At 51.5% G+C, this 16,513-nt stretch overlaps 1 protein-coding gene across 1 annotated transcript in view; it reads right to left on the bottom strand.

Moving 5' to 3' along the window:
* Window positions 1–16,513, bottom strand: part of arvcfb (ARVCF delta catenin family member b) — a 130,065-nt gene that overhangs the window by 38,495 nt on the left and 75,057 nt on the right. Inside the window, 1 exon segment of the mRNA XM_029638156.2 lies at window positions 6,866–7,049. Coding sequence (XP_029494016.2) covers window positions 6,866–7,049 — 184 coding nt within the window.

Raw genomic sequence — 16,513 nt, 5'->3', positions numbered from 1 at the left:
GGGCGAGGATCTCCTTCCAGAGAGACATCAGGGATTGTAACATACTCTGTTTTACAGTAACATGGCTCTGTAGGGATATATTGTCCCCGTCCATACAGCCATCTGGCTTCTCAGTACATCACGCATACAGGAATAAAGCACTCTCCGGCAAGAAGAAAGGCGGGGGTGTATCTTTCATGATTAACTACCTATGGTGTGATTGTGATAACATACAGGAACTCAAGTCCTTTTGTTCATCCGACCTAGAATACCTCAATCAAATGCCGACCAAGAGAATTATCTTTGGTTATAGTCACAGCCGTGTATAATCCCCCTCAAGCCGATACCACAACGGCTCCCAAAGAACTACACTGGACTTTATGCAAACTGGAAACCACATATCCTGAGGCCGCATTTATTGCAGCTGGTGATTTTAACAAAGCAAATGAGGGAAACGCTACTGAAGTTCTACCAACACATTGACTGTAGTACTCGCACTGGTAAAACATTGGACCACTGCTACTCAACTTTTCAAAATGCCAACAAAGCCCTCCCCTGCCCTCCCTTCGGCAAATCTGATCGACTCCATTTTGCTCCTCCCTCCCTATAGGTAGGAACTCAAACAGGAAGTACTCTTGCTAAAGTCTATTCAACCCTGGTCTGACCAATCAGAATCCATGCTTCAGGATTGTTTTGATCACGCGGACTGGGACTGAGAATAACATTGACGAATACGGTGAGTGAGTTCATCAGGAAGTGTATAGGAGATTTTGTACCCACTATGACTATTAAAACCTACCCAAACGAGAAACCGTGGATAGATGGCAGCTTTCGTGCAAAACTGAAAGCGCGAACCATCGCATTTAACCATGGCAAAGTGACTGGGAATATGGTCGAATACAAACAGTGTAGTTATTCTCTCAAGGCAATCAAACAGGCAAAACGTTTGTACAGTACATAGACATAGTGGAGTCACAATCCAAAGGGTCAGATACTATACGTATGTGGCAGGGTCTACAGACAATCACGGATTACAAAGGGGAAACCAGTCCCGTCGCGGACACCGACGTCTTGCATCCGGATAAGCTGATCACCATCTTTACCCACTTTCAGGATAACACAGTGCCAGCGACGCGGCTCGCTACCAAGGACTGTGGGCTCTCAATCTCCGTGGCCGACGTGAGTAAGACATTAAAGCGTGTTAACCCTCGCAAGGCTGCCAGCCTAGATGGTATCTCAAGCCGCGTCCTCAGAGCACGCGCAGACCAGCTGGCTGGATTGTTAACAGACATATTCAATCTCTCCCTATCCCAGTCTGCTGTCCCCACTTGCTTCAAGACGGCCACCATTGTTCCTGTACCCAAGAAAGCGAAAGTAACTGAACTAAATGACTATCGCCTTGTAGCACTCACTTCTGTCATCATGAAGTGCTTTGAGAGACTAGTGAAGGATCATATCACCTCTACCTTACCTGACATCCTAGACCCAATTCAATCTAAGGCTAATACTGCTTTGAATTTATGACCTGAAAAAGGGTAGGGTAGGACAACTACACTTACTATTCAAAACATTAGAAACACCTGCTCTTTCCATGACAGACTGACCAGGTGACGGCTATGATCCCTTATTGATGTCACTTGTTAAATCCACTTCAAATCAGTGTAGATGAAGGGGAGTAGACCGGTTACAGAATTAGTTTTAATCCTTGAGACAATCGCGCCATGGTTCGTGTATGTGTGCTATTCAGAGGGTGAACGGGCAAGACAAAAGATTTAAGTCCTTTGAAAAGGGTATGGTACTAGGTGCCAGGAGCACCGATTTGAGTGGGTCAAGAACTGCAATGCTGCTGGGTTTTCCAGGCTCAACAGTTTCCAGTGTGTATCAAGAATGTTCCACCACCCAAAAGACATCCAGCCAACGTGACACAACTGTGGGAAGCATAAGGGTCTACATGGACCAGCATCGCTCTAGAATGCTGTTGACACCTTGTAGAGTGCATGCCCCGACAAATTGAGGCTGTTCTGAGGGCAAAAGGAGGAGCAACTCAATATTAGGAAGGTGTTCCTAATGTTTTGTACACTCCGTGTATATATATACTGTATATTGAACAGGATTAAGCTTATCTATTTCGAAATTGGAGAGAAAGACAGCATGCACACTGATTTAAATCAACGATATTCGAGTGATAAGCTGTTTTAAAACTTTGCATCTGGAATTTGAAGATAAAAAAAAAATATGGTGACCCCCGAAACCAGTTGGAGATGTGTAAATTAGACACACATTCAGTCCTTATATTACTGTACCCTAGGCTATGCTGCAGCAAACGTAGTCCTTCCCACCTTTCAAAATAAGAAAAGTTAGTATGATGAGATGATACATGCATTGTGAACTGCGCTCCATAACGCGATGCGCTGTCCGTTCTCACCCTGAGAGTTGATGATTGATCATGTTTTCATTGATCAATCGTTGATGATTGAGAGTTTTGGACGTGGCCCGTAGAGAAGCCAGATGTAGAAATGGCATCACATTTAACAGTTCCATTTATGTCAGGCTGTTCATAGAAATAACCTCACAGTTCCTTTCCTGGGAAAACGGTGATGAGCGGGAAATGTTCCGGGTCGCCTCTGAGAATAGTATCGAAATATACACTGACTCGGTGACAGGGTTCGTCAGGAAGTGCATAGAGCATGTTGTTCCCACTGTGACAATTACAAGGTTCCCAAACCAAAAACCGTGGATAGATTGCACATTTCGCAACCACAGGGCTCTCCAGAGGGTGGTGCGGTCAAGCCCAACGTCTCATCGGGGGCACACTGCCTGCCATCCACGACATCTACATTACCCGTTGTCACAGAAGATTGTCAAGGACTTCAGCCACCCGAGCCACGGCATGTTCGCCCCGCTACCATCTAGAGGAGACGACAGTACGGGGACATCAAAGCTGGGACCGAGAGACTGATAAACAGCTTGCATCTCCAGGACATCAGACTGTTACAAAGTCACCCTTAGCCGGTCTAGTACCCTGCCCTATGTACATAGAGTCATTGAACACTGGTCATTTGAATAATCGTTACATACAGTTTTACTCATTTTATATGTATATACTGTATTCTAGTCATGACTCATCCTATATAACTACTGCTGTACACACGTTTTCTAGTCATATACTTTCCATACACACAGTTTTGTATTGCTAGGTATTATTACTGAACTGTTGAAGCTAGAAACAAGTATTTAGTGACACCTGCAATAACATCTGCAAATCTGTGTACGCGACCAATAAACTTTGATTTGACGCAAACGGCCCAGTATATGACTGGGGGCGTGCTCCCTGCCATCCAGGACCTCTTTACCAGGCGGTGTCAGATGAAGGACCAAACAATTGTCAAAAGACCCCAGCCACCAAGCCATAGACTGCTCACTCTGCTTCTGCACGGCAAGTGGTACTGGACCGCCAAGTCTGGGACCAAAAGGCTCCTTAACAGCTTCTACCCAAATCCATAACACTGCTGAACAGTTAACCAAATGGCTACCGGGACTATTTACACTGACTCTTTAGTGCACCGATTATGCACACTCACTGGAATCTACCCACGCACTGACACACAAACACAAATTGACACCACACACACACTAACACTGTCCACATACGCTGTTGCTACTCTGTTTATTATCCATCTTGATCGTCTAGTCACTTTGACCCCCTACCTACATGTACATATCTCAACTACTGCATACCCCTGCACATTGACTCAGTATCGTTGCTCCTTGTATATAGCTCCTTTGCTCATGCTAAATGTCTTACTTTTTAACTCTGCATTGTTGGTAAAAGGCTAGTAAGTAAGCATTTCACAGTAAAGTCTATACCCGTTGCATTTGGTGCATGTGACAAATAAAATTTGAAATAAATTAATAGAATTAAAACCTCACATCCCTCTTTTGGCTCAGAGGAATAACTTTCACCCATAAAGGCCACCAAGGAGCATCCAACAGGGATTGATTTGACAGTCAGGGAGGTGTGTGTGCGCTTGGGCAAACATACAAAGTGGGAAGTGTGTTTTTTTTATTGGCAGGTGTTTGATTTTCCCTTTTTCTAGAAAGTGCATCTGTTGTGGGTGTCAATCTGTGTGCGTGTGTGTTTCAATGTCAATCTGCGGATTTGACGGAGGGCGTGTGTGTCTGTGTCCATTGTGTGGATGTATATCAACGAACTAGGCTGAGAGGCCAGTCATTGTGACATGTGGCCATAAAGGGACAATAGGCTGTCCTCTGGGAGAGGGTTAGAATGAGACTGCCTCACTGATGAAGACCCCACCATGTCCGTCGTCACAAGGTTAATGGTAGGCCTGGTAAAAAGGACACAGCTTAAAGGACTTTCTCTCACACACACACACAACCTTATTTGACAGTGTAGGAGTATGGACACGCTCATCCTTTGAGGGCTCACGAGTGGCACAGCGATCTAAGGCACTGCATATCAGTGCTAGAGGCGTCACTACAGAACCTGGTTCGATTCCAGCCTGCATCACAACCGGCCGGTATTGGGAGTCCCATAGGGCGGCGAATAATTGGCCCAGCTTTGTCCGGGTTTGGCTGTGGAAGGCCGTCAATGTAAAACATAATTTGTTCTTAACCGACTTGCCTAGTTAAATAAAAGGTTAAATCAAATAAATACAAATCCTTCCAGAAGGAAACAATGCCAAAAAGCGGCAGCGGTAATAGTGACCGATACAGAAAACGTGCTGCTCTGTCAAGGCATGACTAACTTCATCTCCCATACATCAGCAGATCTCAAATCTGCCTCTGACCAGCAAACAGTGTGTTGTTGGTTTCCGTCGCCGTGGAGACACACTCAGCAGCAGGTAACGTAGAGAGAGGGGGAGAGAGAGAGATGTAATACGTAGCTAGTACAAGGTGCCCTGTATGACCCTGTGGGATGGGTGAGACACACAGTGAACTCACACACAGTGAACAACACACACACACACACACACACACACAGAGAGAGAGACCCATGGGGAAGAGCAATCAGCTGCCAACTTCATCAGAGGGCATCCACATCCAGCTATATCGGACCTGTAACTCAGCAGAAGTCACCTCTACTACTATACAATACCCCTCCCCCTGTCAGAACCACTGACATAGGCCCTGTCGCAAATGGCACCCTATTCCTATATAGTGCACTACCTTTTGACCAGAGCCCTTTTGGTCCTTTGGGGAACAGGGTACCATTTGGGATGGAGCCACTGTAATGTGCTGCTGGCCAGATGAGAGGCAAACTTGATTACATTGATTAAAGTGAAATGGGGCAAGAGGAGGCAGCAGCTTCTCTAGGGAGGGAGTGGTGTAATCTAAGGACAGCCAGCCGGATCAAACCCTCAGCCTCCGTCTACTTCCTTACCCAGGTCACCAAGCAAAATAGAATACATCCTGATATCAAGAGTGTGTGTGTGTGTGAGAGAGCGAGAGAAAGAGAGAAAGATGGCGAGAGAGAGAGTACCAAACAAGCAAAACACAAGAACGTTAATCTGGAATGTGTTCCATTAGACCAAAACAGCAGGGGGTTGGTGGGGTGTTGGGATTGGTTGGATCCTGATCAACAGACCGCAGTGACTGCTGAGCTGAGCTGCAGTGGATTAGGGACTGGGGGTCAGACTGGCTGGGGCTGGGCGGGATGCAGGCAGCATATAGCTGGGACAGAGGACAACACACACATATCTGTTGTGTTTCTGTAGGGTGACATACTGCCATAACTCAAGGTCCAAGTCACGTCAGGAGAAATAACTACTATCTAGTCTCCAACATTGTCTGACATTAACCTCACACGCTTTAAAAACAAAGTCAAACTGGCAAAATGGACACCAGTAGAGAGTCACAGCCAATATGCAAACGGCCAATACAAAGACATTGAAGCTACTACATCTTTATTAGAACCACTATCTCCTGGTGGACCTTTGGCTTAACGCAGACATCCAGACTTCCTATAGACTTATCTCCAGTGTGTGTGTGTGTGTGTGTGTGTGTTTCGGGGTGGGGACACACACACACACAGCAGTAGACAGAAGTCATTATCTGGGGCTATATTACACCCCCTCAGGCTCAGCCTCTGGCTTCCTCTTTGAACACTTTCCCTACAAGGTCAGTCAGTATAGAGAGGGGCAGTAGTCTTGAATGACAGTTGCTAGAGACTGGACTAGCCAACTACTTTCTCCAGATGAACACACAGTTGGATCATGTGTTACCCTTTGAGAGAAGGCTCAAGCCATACCCTATGGAGGCAATAATCCACAGCTGCAACACATTGAGGAGAATGTGAGAATCTGAATCAAGTGAGCGAGGAAAACATGGCTTCCTCACCAACCTGTCACCTGATTGGTATAAATCTACACACTAATTTAATCCAGTCCCAATCGACCCAACCGCCCCCCCTCCATCCCCTCACAACCTTTACGATCAGGGAGAAGGTGATGCGTATTTACAAGGGCTAATGTCGTTACGGCAGTTGTAACCGTTGCTGTAAGCCCTTGTGGACACGGAAGTACTAATCAAGCATCAGGTTGCTCAGACGACCTCTAAGGCCTCTGGTTCTGCCTGTACAGGGGTCTGTTAATAGCACTGCTAATTGCCACAGCAGCAGAGACCCATCGATAGCTATCCTTTCAATATCAGATACACTGGTTGAAAAGGTCTTTCAGCTCCCTCTCTCATTCAGAGAATAACCTCTGTGGTTGAAGTGCGAGTGGTGGCCTGGCAGGTCCATATGCATTGTACCATGGGCCCTTGCTGCTGGATCATATTAACCATCTTTTGATCTGCTTCACTTTTTCCTATGGCAGGAAGTACCTTTAAGAGGAGCGTGGGTATCAGGCCTCACGCAAGCTATTACCTCAGACAACCAGAGGTGTTCTTGAAGACGGTGGTCCACTCTGCGTCGCGGGGCTTGGAGTCCTCGTTGGGCTCGTGCTCCCAGCCTGAGTGGGGGATGATGACCTCGTTGGTCATAGTCTGAAGCCCGTGGTTTATAATCACCATCTTCAGAGGCTCATAGGAAGACAGGTTCCACAGGGTCCCTAGGGCGAGGGAGGGAGGGGGATCGGGAGAGGAGCAGAGGGAGAGAAATAGATGAAGAAAAAACTGTCATTCGCCGATTCCTTTCACGTCTGAGGGAACCGTCGTTCACGCAAAATGAAACCATTTACCAGTGACATGTAAAACACACAGCGAGAGCAAAGTCTTAGTTTCTCTCACAGTGAGGAGAGAGATAGCTGTGTCTCACACTGAGCATAATTCAATCACTGAGCCTGTGAATCCTGTAATCTCAGAGAGAGGGAGGAATGGGAGGCGAGGGACACACACACACACATGCGCGCGCGGTGAGAACAGGTTTAGAGCCGGCATGGAGCCTGGCAACAGTTGCAATAGAGATAGAATCAGGAGGGATTTCACATAAATGGATGTACCAGGGCAAGACCTCCGGTTTGTGGAAAACTAAATACTACAGAATCGACTTCAAAGTCCACATACACACGCAGAGTCCCATCTTTGTTTTTATGAACTGTAGCTGCCCTCTACCCCACCCCCAGACAAGGCCCATTGAGGGAGGAATGATAACAAGATGAAACAGTTTATCTTATTTCAGAAAGTATTGATTTCCTAGGCAGAAGAATAACAGCCAGGAGCTAAAGAGTTTGGCTAAATCTTATACACACAGACTTATGCACGGTTTCTGCCTGGTCAATATTTTCGCCGTCATATCATGCTGACTGCACACTATAAAAACCTTGGCGGGCCCAAATCTAAAAAATACCTTCAGTCTCGCTCGTGTGGTTAAGTTATGATTTGAGAAAACCATTACCTCCCTCCGACAACAATAAGTACATCTGTACTTACAGCTGAAAAGGCCCTCCACTCTGCAAGGCCATTAGTCAGTGAAGGCCTTAGCACACTGGTAACATGGACCAGAGCTTACCAGAGAGGCAGAACTGAGCCCTCTATGTGGCGTTAAGAGAAGAGCCATGTCGTATTTGCTAGAGGTTCGTTTGACTCGTTTCATTGGCGTGTTATTGTGGCACTCGGGCATGAACAACAGGAGATGTGGTGGCAGCCGTGGCGAGAGGAGACGGGTAGCTGGGGGACTGACTGAGCTGCTGCCTGGGGGACGGACTGAGCTGCTGCCTGGGGGACGGACTGAGCTGCTGCCTGGGGGACGGCCTGAGCTGCTGCCTGGGGGACGGACTGAGCTGCTGCCTGGGGGACGGACTGAGCTGCTGCCTGGGGGACGGACTGAGCTGCTGCCTGGGGGACGGACTGAGCTGCTGCCTGGGGACGGACTGAGCTGCTGCCTGGGGACGGACTGAGCTGCTGCCTGGGGGACGGACTGAGCTGCTGCCTGGGGACGGACTGAGCTGCTGCCTGGGGGACGGACTGAGCTGCTGCCTGGGGGACGGACTGAGCTGCTGCCTGGGGGACTACTGAGCTGCTGCCTGGGGGACTACTGAGCTGCTGCCTGGGGGACTACTGAGCTGCTGCCTGGGGGACTACTGAGCTGCTGCCTGGGGGACTACTGAGCTGCTGCCTGGGGGACTACTGAGTTGATCATCTCCAACACTGGACCATTAGCGTCACTCCATTGGCTCTGACAACCAGCAGTAAACAGGCAGTGAATAAGAAGTCAACAAGCAACCAACGGTAGTCTACAGACATCACTGGTATAGTCAACAATAGCAGGAACAGTGAAATCAATTGCTAGAATATGGACAATTGGTGGCAAATGAGTTGACATCACGTAATGGTCAACAAGCAGCCAGCAGCAGCCACCCATAGCCAACATACACTGAGTGTACATAACATTAACATGCTCTTTCCATGACAGACTGACCTGGTGAAAGTTATGATATCACTATTAAATCCACTTCAAATCAGTGTAGATGAAGGGGAGGAGACTGGTTAAAGAAGGATTTTTAAGCATTTTGACAATTGAGACATGGATTGTGTATGTGTTGCATTCAGAGGGTGAATGGGCAAGGCAAACGATATAAGTGCCTTCGAATGGGGTATGGGAGTTTTGTGTCAAGAACTGCAACACCGCTGGGTTTTCCAAACTCAACAGTTCCCCATGAGCATCAAGAATCTAGGCAACTCGACATAACTGTGAAAAGCATTGGAGTCAACATTGGCCAGCATCCTTGTGGAACGCTTTCGACACCTTGTAGAGTCCATGCCCCGATGAATTGACGCTGTTCTGAGGCGGGAAAAATAATATTAGGACGGTCTTCTTAGTGTTTTGTACACTAACGGCACAATCCACCATCTTTGATAGTCCAGACAGGGAGTACAATTCAATCTACTGCTACTGTATATTCTGGACAATTAGTGACCAATCAGCAAGCAGGAGACCTCAACTACTGTAATATAGTAAGACAATGCTGCCAATATTTAGAGATGGGGCTGGAGAAATATAACCACTCAAATTCATAGATCTACAGATATAAGGACTCCATGACATCAAAGTTTTTCAAATGTGTTTTAGTTGGACATCTCAGGCTCTGCACACTCCTGGATTGCATCCTACCTGGCGTGTTGCTCCTACCTGGCGTGTTGCTCCTACCTGGCGTGTTGCTCCTACCAGGTGGCGTGGAGATGATCGGTGTCTGCTCCACGTGCTCTCACTCTTTTTACTTTAACTCGGCTCTCATATTCTCACATGGTCTCTCCAATCGTTTGCTATGCAGATGACACTCTACTTGTCTTTTCCTTCCACCTTCTGAAATCCAGGTGGCGACACACATCTCTGCGTGCCTGGCAGACATCTCAGCTTGGATGTCCGCCCACCGCCTCCAGAAGCAAGACAAAACGGCGCTCCTCTTCCTCTGGGGAAAGCCTGCACGCTCCAAGACCTCGCCATCATAGTTGACAACTCTGCGGCGCCACCCTCCCAGAGTTCAAAGAAACTTGGCATGACAACGGACAACACCCTGTCGTTCTCTGCAAACATCAAAGCAGTGACTCGCTCCTGCAGGTTCATGCTCTACAACATCAGTAGAGTGCGACCTTTCCCCTCACACAGGAAGTGGAGCAGGTCCTAATCCAGGCACGTCAGCTGCCGTCTAGACTACAGCAACTCTGTTGGGCAGGCTCCCCGCTTGTGCCATCAAACCCCAAAACGAAGCAGCCCGCCCGGTGTTCAACCTTCCTAAATTCTCCGTCACTCTGCTCCTCCGCACACGCCTCTGGATTCCAGTCGAAGCTCGCATCGTCATCAAGACCCTGGTGCTTGTCGACGGAGGACCAAGGGAAACTGCCCCTCCTTACCTTCAGGCTATGCCCAAACCCTACATCCCAATCCGAGCACTCCGTTCCACCCACCTCTGGTCTCTTGGACCACCCACCCCTACGGGAGGGAAGCTCCCGCTCAGCCCAATCAAAGCTATTGTCTGTCCTGGCACCCCAATAGTGCAACAAGCTTCCCCTAAAGGCAGGTCAGCGGAGTCTTCAATCTTTTTTTTTTTTTTATAATATTTTTTTACCCCCCTTTTTTGTGGTATCTAATTGTTAGTAGTTACTATCTTGTCTCATCGCTACAATGCCCGTACGGGCTCGGGAGAGACGAAGGTCAAGAGCCATGCATCCTCCGAAACACAAAACAACCAAGCCGCACTGCTTCTTAACACAGCGCGCATCCAACCCAGCCGCACCAATGTGTCGGAGGAAACACGGTGCACCTAGCGACCTGGTCAGTGCGCACTGCGCCTGGCCCGCCACAGGAGCCGCTAGTGCGCGATAAGACAAGGATATCCCTACCGTCCAAACCCTCCCTAACCAGGACGACGCTAGGACAAATGAACCTCCCGGTCGTGGCCGGCTGTGACAGAGCCTGGGCTCGAAACTAGAGTCTCTGGTGGCACAGCAAGCACTGCAATGCAGTGCCTTAGACCACTGCGCCACCCGGGAGGCTGAGTCAATCTTCCCAAAACATCTGAAACCCTACCTCTTTGAAGAGGATGTTAAATAAGTCTTGGGGCACCGACTCTTTCACATCACTGCATGTCGGCCTGTACCTTCAACAGAGTGCCAATTCTAAAGTATTCAGTTTCTTCACTCTTTCCCCTTAAGAACCTGAAGCATCCCTGGCCTGGCCTCCCTCAACCTCCCTAATCAAATCCCAAGGTAATGGATGGTAATGAAAGCCAAGCCGAGGCAGGCCAGGCCAGGGAAAATGGGAGGTGGACCAGTACTTTCCTCCCTCCCAGGGCCCTGGGCGGCTAATTCAATTTCCTGGGTGCTGGCTACTGCCGACATGCTGCTCTAACAGGCCCATTCACTTAGAGCTGCCCATTACACCTCTCCCTCCCTCCTGCCATTCAATAGCGAGCGAGAGAGAGAGAGAGGGGTGATTTGGGACTGACATACATATTAGCCATGCAGCGGGGCTAGGCTGTAACTCTCCTACTGCTGTCACATGCGTCACAGGCTAATTGCTGAGTAGAGATGACAGAGTCCAGGAGAGTGGAGGCGGCGGCCACGGCCGGGAGTTATGGAATTGTGTGTGTTTGTGTTTATGTGAGATGGGTGGTTGGTTGTAGAGGGGATGAAGAAGGGCCGTTACAGGAGTAGCTAGGTCATGTAAATAAGTAGAATAACCGGTGACAGGTAGGCCACGTGTCTGCTCATATGCCTGCATGTAGGAGCGCGTGCATGGACGTGTCTAGGGAGCGCGTGCGGGGACGTGTCTAGGGAGCGCGTGCGGGGACGTGTCTAGGGAGCGCGTGCGGGGACGTGTCTAGGGAGCGCGTGGCGCGTGTCTAGGGAGCGGGCGTGTCTAGGGAGCGCGTGCGGGGACGTGTCTAGGAGCGCGTGGGACGTGTCTAGGAGCGCGTGCGGGACGTGTCTAGGGAGCGGGGACGTGTCTAGGAGCGTGCGGGACGTGTCTAGGGAGCGCGTGCGGGGACGTGTCTAGGGAGCGCGGCGTGTCTAGGGAGCGTGCTCTAGGGAGCGCGTGCGGGGACGTGTCTAGGAGCGCGTGCGGAGGGACGTGTCTAGGGAGCGTGCGAGGGTGTCTAAGGAGGGACGTGTCTAGGGAGCGTGTCTAGGGAGCGCGTGCGGGGACGTGTCTAGGGAGCGCGTGCGGGGACGTGTCTAGGGAGCGCGTGCGGGGACGTGTCTAGGGAGCGCGTGCGGGGACGTGTCTAGGGAGCGCGTGCGGGGACGTGTCTAGGGAGGAGCGTGTCTAGGGAGCGCGTGCGGGGACGTGTCTAGGGAGCGCGTGCGGGGACGTGTCTAGGAGCGCGTGCGCGTGTCTAGGGGGGACGTGTCTAGGGAGCGCGTGCGGGGGACGTGTCTAGGGAGCGTGCGGGGGACGTGTCTAGGGAGCGCGTCGAGGGCGTGGGAGCGCGTGTCTAGGGAGCGTGTGCGGGGGCGTGTCTAGGAGCGCGTGCGGGGCGTGTCTAGGGAGCGCGTGCGGGGCGTGTCTAGGGAGCGTGCGGGGCGTGTCTAGGGAGCGCGTGCGGGACGTGTCTAGGGAGCGCGGGGACGTGTCTAGGGAGCGCGTGCGGGGACGTGTCTAGGGAGCGCGTGCGAGGGCGTGTCTAGGGAGCGCGTGCGGGGGACGTGTCGGGAGCGCGTGCGAGGGCGTCTCTAGGGAGCGCGTGCGGGGGGTGTCTAGGGGAGCGCGTGCGGGGACGTGTCTAGGGAGCGTGCGGGGGCGTGTCTAGGGAGCGCGTGCGGGACGTGTCTAGGGAGCGTGCGGGGGACGTGTCTAGGGAGCGCGTGGGAGCGCGTGCGCGGGACGTGTCTAGGGGAGCGTGCGGGGGCGTGTCTAGGAGCGCGTGCGGACGTGTCTAGGGCGGAGGGAGCGCGTGCGGGGGCGTGTCTAGGGAGCGCGTGCGAGGGACGCGTCTAGGGAGCGCGTGCGGGACGTGTCTAGGAGCGCGTGCGCGTGTCTAGGGAGCGCGTGCGGGGCGTGTCTAGGGAGCGCGTGCGGGGACGTGTCTAGGGAGCGCGTGCGGGGACGTGTCTAGGGAGCGCGTGCGGGGACGTGTCTAGGGAGCGCGTGCGGGGACGTGTCTAGGGAGCGCGTGCGGGGACGTGTCTAGGGAGCGCGTGCATGGGCGTGTCTAGGGAGCGCGTGCGGGAGCGCGTGCGGGGGCGTGTCTAGGGAGCGCGTGCGGGGGACGTGTCTAGGGAGCGCGTGCGGGACGTGTCTAGGGAGCGTGCGGGACGTGAGCGCGTGCATGGACGTGTCTAGGGAGCGCGTGCATGGGCGTGTCTAGGGAGCGCGCGTGCGTGTCTAGGAGGCGGGGGCGTGTCTAGGGAGCGCATGGGGCGTGTCTAGGAGCGCGTGCGGGGCGTGTCTAGGAGCGCGTGCGGGGGCGTGTCTAGGGAGCGCGTGGGCGTGTCTGGCGTGCATGGGGCGTGTCTAGGGAGCGCGTGCATGGGCGTGTCTAGGAGCGCGTGCATGGGCGTGTCTAGGGAGCGCGTGCATGGACGTGTCTAGGAGCGCGTGCGGGGACGTGTAGGGAGCGCGTGCGGGACGTGTCTAGGAGCGCGCGTGCATGGACGTGTCTAGGGAGCGCGAGCGCATGGACGTGCATGGGCGTGTCTAGGGAGCGCGTGCGGGGGCGTGTCTATGGGCGTGTCGTGTCTAGGGAGCGCGTGCGGGGACGTGTCTAGGGAGCGCGTGCGGGGACGTGTCTAGGGAACGTGTCTAGGGAGCGCGTGCATGGGCGTGTCTAGGGAGCGCGTGCATGGGCGTGTCTAGGGAGCGCGTGCATGGGCGTGTCTAGGGAGCGCGTGCATGGGCGTGTCTAGGGAGCGCGTGCATGGGCGTGTCTAGAGAGCGCGTGCATGGGCGTGTCTAGAGAGCGCGTGCATGGGCGTGTCTAGAGAGCGCGTGCATGGGCGTGTCTAGAGAGCGCGTGCATGGGCGTGTCTAGAGAGCGCGTGCATGGGCGTGTCTAGAGAGCGCGTGCATGGGCGTGTCTAGAGAGCGCGTGCATGGGCGTGTCAGAGAGCGCGTGCATGGGCGTGTCTAGAGAGCGCGTGCATGGGCGTGTCTAGAGAGCGCGTGCATGGGCGTGTCTAGAGAGCGCGTGCATGGGCGTGTCTAGAGAGCGCGTGCATGGGCGTGTCTAGAGAGCGCGTGCATGGGCGTGTCTAGAGAGCGCGTGCATGGGCGTGTCTAGAGAGCGCGTGCATGGGCGTGTCTAGAGAGCGCGTGCATGGGCGTGTCTAGAGAGCGCGTGCATGGGCGTGTCTAGAGAGCGCGTGCATGGACGTGTCTAGAGAGCGCGTGCATGGATGTGTCTAGAGAGCGCGTGTATGGACGTGTCTAGAGAGTGTGTGTTTGTGTGCTGATAGCAGATGAACAGCTGGCCCCTGCCTAGATCGCAGTAGGGTTGCCAGGCCACGAGCAGCACCAATCCACAGAAGTGTGTGTGTGTCAGACCCCGAACTGTGTAAGCAACCCTGGGCCAGGCAGCAGCGGCCGACACACACAAACACGTTTCTTTCCTCACCAACTTCAAAAAGAGCAGTACCATTTCCTGGGCCACAAAGTGAACTCAAGTGCCACTCCAAGTCTCCGCCTGAGCCCTTACGCTCTCCTCTCTCCTCATCCTACCACACAGGGGGCTTATATAGAATAAATCCCGACTGGAATGGATGGTGGTGGTGGGTTTATATTTCCATTAAATGCCGAGTTGGGAAGCAGGAGGACTGCAGCTGAATCCTTTATAGAGCAGTCATTGGTTGGTCCTTTCATGTGGCATTGGGAAAGCCATGTTACCCTCCTCTCCCCATTCACTCCCCTGGCCTTACCTATCTGATCCACATTACAACAGCTTTTTCCTCTGGAGAGGTATGCTGACGCACTACTACTAATGCCGCTAGACTATTTATTTGACCTTTATTTAACTAGGCAAGTCAGTTAAGAACAAATTCCTATTTACAATGACGGCCTAGGAACAATGGGTTAACTGCTTTGTTCAGGGGCAGAACGACAGATTTGTACCATGTCAGCTCGCTCGGCATCTCGATGCATTTTTTTATGGAAGTAGAGAACAAGTGGAATGAACACCTGTTTAGCAGCTGTTTGCCTACAAATCTATCTTCAAAACTATCTGTGAAAGGAAAATATGAGACACTTTATGATATTCTGGTTTATCAGCACAGTCTTTGCTAGAGGGCAAAAATAGCCATAGGCCTATCCAGGAGGATGAAACACCCAGGGAAAAATAAACTAATTATAAAGACCACTTCCTGTGTGCCTATAAAACAATTGTCAGTTCAACGTCAACCTTTCCCTGCAAAAAAACGGAACTGGCTGTGGTTCATCTCCTTCACATAGAGTTGATCAGGCTGTTGATTGAGGCCGGTTGTTCCACTCCTCTTCAATGGCTGTGAAAAGTTGCTGGATATTGGCAGGACCTGGAATGCGCTGTCATATGAGTCTACCCAGAGCATCCCAAACATGCTCAATGAGCGACATGTCTGGTGAGTATGCAGGCCATGGAAGGAATTGTGTACAGATCTTTGCGTCATGGGGCCGATCAGTATCATGCTGAAACGTGATGGCAGCGGATGAATGGCACGACAATGAGCCTCAGGATCTCTGTGCATTCAAATGATCATCGATAAAATGTAATTGTGTTTGTTGTCCATAGCTTATGCCCGTCCATACCATAACCCCACCATGGGACACACTGTTCACAACGTTGACATCGGCAAACCGCTAGGCCACAGAATGCCATACACGCTGTTTGCATCAGCCCGGTAGAGTTGAAACCAGGATTAATCCGTGAAGAGCACACTTCTCCAGCGTGCCAGTGGCCATGGACGGTGAGTATTTGCCGAGTTAAGTCAGGTCAGGACACTGGTGAGGATGCCGCGCACGCAGATGAGCTTCCCTGTGACGGTTTCTGACAGTTTGTGCAGAGAAATTTGGTTGTGCAAAGCCACAGTTTCATCAGCTGTCCGGGTGTCTGGTCTCAGAAGATCCTGCAGGTGAAGAAGCCAGATGTTGAGGTCCTGGGTCTGCGATTGTGAGGCTGGTTGGACATTCTGCCGAATTCTCTAAAACAACGTTGAGGTGGCTTATGGTTGAGAAATTAACAAAATTCTGTCAACAGCTCTGGTGGACATTCCTTCAGCCAGAAACGCAATTGCACTCTCTCTCAAAACTTCAGACATCTGCGGCTTGCTGTGTGACAAAACTGCACATATTAACCTCTTCAACCTATGGGGGCGCTATGTCATTATTGGATAAAAAAACGTGCCCGTTTTAAGCGCAATATTTTGTCACGAGTATGCATATAATTGGCAGCTTTGGAAAGAAAACACTGACGTTTTCAAAACTGCAAAGATATTATCTGTGAGTGCCACAGAACTCATGCTACAGGCGAAACCAAGATGAAACCTCAAACAGGAAATGAGCAGAATTTGAGGCTCTGTTTCCCATCGTCTCCTTATATGGCTGTGAATGTGCCATGAATGAACTTGAGCTCTCTGCCGTTCGTCCAAGATGTCTGCAGCATTGTGA

Source organism: Oncorhynchus nerka, linkage group LG27 (assembly GCF_034236695.1).
Source record: "Oncorhynchus nerka isolate Pitt River linkage group LG27, Oner_Uvic_2.0, whole genome shotgun sequence".
Lineage (NCBI taxonomy): Eukaryota > Metazoa > Chordata > Actinopteri > Salmoniformes > Salmonidae > Oncorhynchus > Oncorhynchus nerka.
Note: the sequence above shows the minus strand (reverse complement) of the source record. Positions and strands in the feature narration are given on the sequence as shown.